This window comes from Sturnira hondurensis, unplaced genomic scaffold (genome assembly GCF_014824575.4).
Source record: "Sturnira hondurensis isolate 20B ecotype Veracruz unplaced genomic scaffold, ASM1482457v3 Scaffold0017394, whole genome shotgun sequence".
NCBI classification, from domain to species: Eukaryota; Metazoa; Chordata; class Mammalia; order Chiroptera; family Phyllostomidae; genus Sturnira; species Sturnira hondurensis.
The window spans coordinates 7,339,055-7,344,473 of NW_028090025.1; the positions used below are offsets into that span (position 1 = coordinate 7,339,055).

Here is a 5,419-nt window from a genome sequence, read left to right on the forward strand (position 1 = left end):
AAAATGTGTAGTTTCTGATCATATCCATGTAGGTGGAATGGAATATGGTCAATTGGATGGTCAAATGGGAACTCTAGACTCCTGGAACACAGAGAATAGCAGGGGGAAAGATGGCCAATTCATCATTTTCTTGAGTGCTCTCAACCCCATTTTCTCGCCATTCTGAAGTGCCCATTCTCCACCATCCCCTAGGGCTCCCCAGCAGGATTTGACATCAGTCAAGCCCTGCAGTGACTTGCTTCATACCCTGTATCAGTTTCTTTACCTCCCCAATCTCACCAATGCTGCTATTTCACCTCTCAAGTCAACTATGCACAAATGAATCCTTATCTCCAGGTTGGCTTCTGGAGGACCACAAACTAAGATACGAGGGTACCTCAAGTTCTTTGGGTTTTGCAAAACTGGCATATTTGCTTTCATTGAAGGCAGTCATATCACCAAGCTTTAGCCATCTGTTTTTATTATACAGAGTCTTGTGTCATCATAGGGAGGATTATAACAGAATTAAGCACCAGTTTTTGACTCAGGCTTACTATAGAATAATTCAAAAGTACAAGGGGAGGGAAAATGTAAGTCAAAAGGATTTGGTCATGGAGAAAGTACGTGGTTGCTGAGATCTGTGCCACGTTTCCATTGGTTAACATATGATCAATTTATAGATTCAACACAATCCCTGTTAAAGTACCAATGGCATATTTCACAGATACAGAACAAACATTTCAAAAATTTATATGGAACCATAAATGACCCCAAATAGCACAGCATTTTGAGAAAGAAGAAGAAATTAGGAGGGATCACAATACCTGATATCAAACTGTATTACTAGGCCACTGTAATCAAAACAGCCTGGTACTAGCATAAGAACAGACAACATAGATCAATGGAACAGAATAGAGAGCTCCCAAATAAACCCAAGTCTCTATGGTCAATTAATATTTGACAAAGGGGGAAGTAGCGTAAAATAGAGTAAAAATAGCCCCCTTCAACAAATGGTGTTGGGAGACCTGGACAGCTACATGCAAAAAAATGAAACTCGATCACCAATTTACACCATACACAAAAATAAATTCAAGGTGGATAGAAGGCTTAAATATAAGCCATGACACCACAAAAGTCCTAGAGGAAAACATAGGCAGAAAAATCTCAGACATTCCACACAGCGGTATTTTTACCAATATATCCCCTAGAGCAAGGGACATAAACAAATGAAACCTCATCAAAATAAAAAGCTGCTGCACAGCTAAAGAAAATAGAATTAAAATGAAATGAGAAACAACTGTATGGAAAAACATATTTGCCAATGATACTTTGGACAAGAGTTTGATCTCCAAAATATGTAAAGAACTCACATGACTCCAGTCCAGGAAGATAAACAACCCTATAAAAAATGGACAAAAGACTTGAACAGAAGCTTCTCCAAGGAGGACATACAGAGGGCCCAGAGACATAAGAAAAGACACTCAGCATCGCTAGCTATCAGAGAAATGCAAACTAAAACCACAATGAGATACCACTTCACACTGGTGAGAATGGCCAATATAAACAAGTGTTGGAGAGGATGTGGAGAAAAGGGAACCCTAGTGCACTGTTGGTGGGATTGCGGACTGGTGCAAGTACTATGGAAAACAGTATGGAATTTCCTCAGAAAACTAAAAATGGAACTGCTTTTTGACCTGGCATTCCACTGCTGGGACTATACCCTAAGAACCCTGAAACACCAATTCAGAAGAACCTCTGCACCCCAGTGTTCATAGCAGCACAATTTACAATAGCCAAGTGTTGGAAGCAACGTAAGTGCCCATCAGTAAATGAATGGATCAAAAAAATATGGTACATCTACATGATGGAATTCTGTGCAGCAGAGACAAAAAAAGCTTATACCCTTTGTGACAGCATGGATGGAACTGGAGAGCATTATGCTAAGTGAAATAAGCCAGGCAGTGGCAGACAAACACCATGTGATCACACCTTTAAGTGGAACCTAATCAACAAAACAAACAAGCAAGCAAAATATAACCAGAGACATTGAAATTAAGACCAATCTAACAGTAACCAGAGGGGAGGTGGGAGGGGATAATGGGGGTAAAGAGGGAAAGGATTTTCAGGAACAACTCTAAAGGATTCATGGACAAAGGCAAGGGGGGGTGGAATCAGGGGAGGGAGGTGGGGATAGCTGGGGTTGTGGGGGAGTGGTGGGGGGTAAATGCAGACAACTTTACTTGAACAACAATAAAACAATTTAAAAAATATGATTGGTTGTCTATAGTGCAGCATTGCCAGTGATAAAAGAGTCCCTTTTCTTCCATTTTTCTCTTTAATTTTCTTTCTAATGACTTTAAAGGAAGAACTCTTTGGCACTGAAAATTATTTTGGATTGTAACAAGAGAGATCCAGAACCCCTTTTTAAAAATTTCTTTTAATAGTCATTCAGGGGCATAGTTTAATTGAATTAAGACACTTTCAAGAGGTGAGTTATAGGATAATAATTCAGACCTTTCTGTTTAATAGGCTCTGGCCTGTGGCCTTGAGTCCACTAGATCTGAAGGGGTAAATTACTGTTCCATAACTCACATGGTCTCATTTAAAGAGACTCTGGTTAAAAGATAATTAACACCAACAACTAAGTCAGGCAAAGGCAACCCAAGATCTAAGAGTAAAGGACAAGGGGGAATACAGAGATGAATTTGGAAACTTTGTTCCTAGCTTCAGAGACGTTAGACATCAGAGAATAATCTCAGGCCCTCAGTGAAAAATGAATGGCCTCTCAGCCCAGCAGAACTCTGGGTATTTTTCATTAAGGCCTGACTCACATGTGTGGAAGTCTTGAGCACTCCATCCTTTCAGATCTGATAAAGTAACTAATTAGACTTTAAAACTAGGCAAGTGTAGATGGCATGTTCAGCAGGTACCTGCTTCCTGGAGGCAGAATGGACAGTGACATCTTAAGACACCCCAGTGGCCCTCTTTTTGTCCTCTCCAAAAGTGGTTTTCTCACTGATGCATGGAGTTTTCCATTTGAAATTCATTTGTTTTGAGTTAAATGTTTACATTCTTCTATTTTCTCTTTTTAAAATGAGTTGATGTTGGCCTGGCTGGTGTAGCTCAGTGGATTGAGCGCGGGCCTGCGAACCACACGATCTCGGTTCGATTCCCAGTCAGGCCACATGCCTGGGTTGCAGGCCAGTTCCCAGCAGGGGACTCACAAGAAGCAACCATACATTGATATTTCTCTCCTTCCCTTCCTGTCTAAAAACAAATAAATAAAATCTTAAAAATAAAATAAAATAAAATGAGTTGATGTTGTATATAAGTAAATGTGTGGCACTTAACTTACAGATATGAATTCAGATTTAAACTCCACAGCTGACAAACAGTCAGATCTTGAGGAAATTGCATACCCTCTCTGTGTTTCCAGTTTCTCATCTGTAAAATGAGAATAATAATACCAGTTTTCTAGGACTATCACGGAGATTAGATAAAAGAATGGATATAATACTTAGCAAAATGTCTGACATAAAAATTTTGATAAAGAATAAACATAACTAATGAAAAATATTCTTCATGGAAAAGGTACAGGGAGTAAGAAGCATAATTGGTAGGTACAAAATAGACAGGGAGATGTTAAGAATAGAAAAGGGAAGGGGGAAGCCAAAGACCTTAAATGTACATGACCCATGGACATGAACTAAGGGGGTGGAGAATGCTAGAGGTAATGGGAACACTGGGTGGAGGGAGATAAAGGGGAGAAAAAATATGGGACAATTATAATATCATAATCAATAAAATATACTTTAAAAAATATTTTTCAGAGAGCAATATGTAAACCAAGTATCACATAACTGACTACATTCTTTTTTTAAATTCTGGAATGTGGATTTCTTCAGTGGAATTTTCAGATAGCCGGAGCTACAGGCCCTAGGACCATCCTCCTGTTCTCAGTCATAGCTTGTGGTCTGGTCAGCAGTAACCTGAATCTCAAACCTGAGGAGTGCCTTAGAGTGCGGGCCAAGGTGGCCCCTGATATCAAGGGCTTTGTGATGAACCTGGGTAAAGATAGCAGCAATGTGTGCCTGCTTCAGTGTGCATGGGGACACCAACACCACTGTGTGTAACAGCAAGGAAGGAGGGGTCTGGGGGACTGAGCAGCAGGAGTCTGCCTTCCCCTTCCAGCCTAGAAGTGTCACAGAGGTGTGCATCTCCTTCTACCAGGCAGACCTGACCATCAAGCTGCCAGATGGATGCACATTCAAGTTCACCAGATGTCTCATCCTGGAGGCCATCAATTACCTGGTGGCAGAAGGTGACTTCAAGTGTGTGGCATTTGAGTGAAGCCAGCCAACCAATGGCCACCAATGAAGGTAGCTGCCTCTGTTCCCCCTGCAAAAAGAAAAAGAAAAGAAAAAAATCTAGAAAGCGAATGTCATTCCTTGTAAGAAATAAAAGGATGATGAATTCACTATAGTTCATAGAAACAGTTTTCTAATATGGCACTAATGAATAGTGGACCTCCTCTTAAGTAAATTGAACTAATGAAAATTTCTAGAAACCCGGAAAAAATCACCTTAACTCCAAAGGTTCTTATCCAGTTTAGGAAGTCAGTGCCAGCTGATAGGACCCATCTCATTTTCATTCCCTCTCAGCCCTCTTCCCTACCATCTGCCAATCTTCCACTCTCTGTCCCAAACTTTTGCTAACGCTTGTAATTCATTACAGTTTATTAAAATGAAAATAAATTGTATTTTATTTTGCATTAAGATGAAAAAATACGAATCATTTATTATTAGCATATAAATGGCATTTTTTAATGTCACTCTTGCCTCAAAATTACTTACATTTTCAATGATCACAGCATACAAAATTAATTTTTGATAGCCTTTTGTGATTTGGCTGAAAATTCTTATTTCTTTTTTGTGCTTTAAACAGCAAACTGTATCCACTGCTATTCATAGCAAATTTTAGATAATGAAGCAATTAAAAATACATGGATTTAAGATCTTATCTCATTTTTCCTTTGGCCCATTTCTGCTTCATTATTCATGAAGGGATATGTTTAATTCAGAGTTAGTAATTGCAGATATATCTAGTATAAATTGTGCCTCACATTCTTCACCCATTTCAATTTATTTTAGCAAATCTCTTTTTGAAAAAGGTATTTGAGAGAAGGGGGAGATGATAAAAATGCAGAAATCCATGCATGTGTGTCTGTATGTGTTGATTGGTGTATCCAAATAAGATCTCAAAAATGTTAATAATGACATTTCCTGAGGATTTACCAAGAGCCAGGCAGTGTTCTGATCAATTAAATATAACATTTCATTCGATTCTGAGAGTGATCTTATAAGGGAGGTATAGTTAGTGTTCCCATTTCTTAGATATGGAGATTGAGGCTCAGAGAAGTTACAAAACTAGCAAGAGGTCA

At 39.0% G+C, this 5,419-nt stretch overlaps 1 protein-coding gene across 1 annotated transcript; it reads left to right on the top strand.

The window, feature by feature from the left end:
* The first annotated feature begins 590 nt into the window (after positions 1-590).
* On the top strand, positions 591-4,329 carry LOC119002058 (galectin-1-like). The gene is given in 3 exon segments (XM_037067737.1): positions 591-599; positions 3,885-4,072; positions 4,074-4,329. Coding segments are annotated over 3 exon segments (453 nt in total).
* Positions 4,330-5,419: the final 1,090 nt, after the last annotated feature.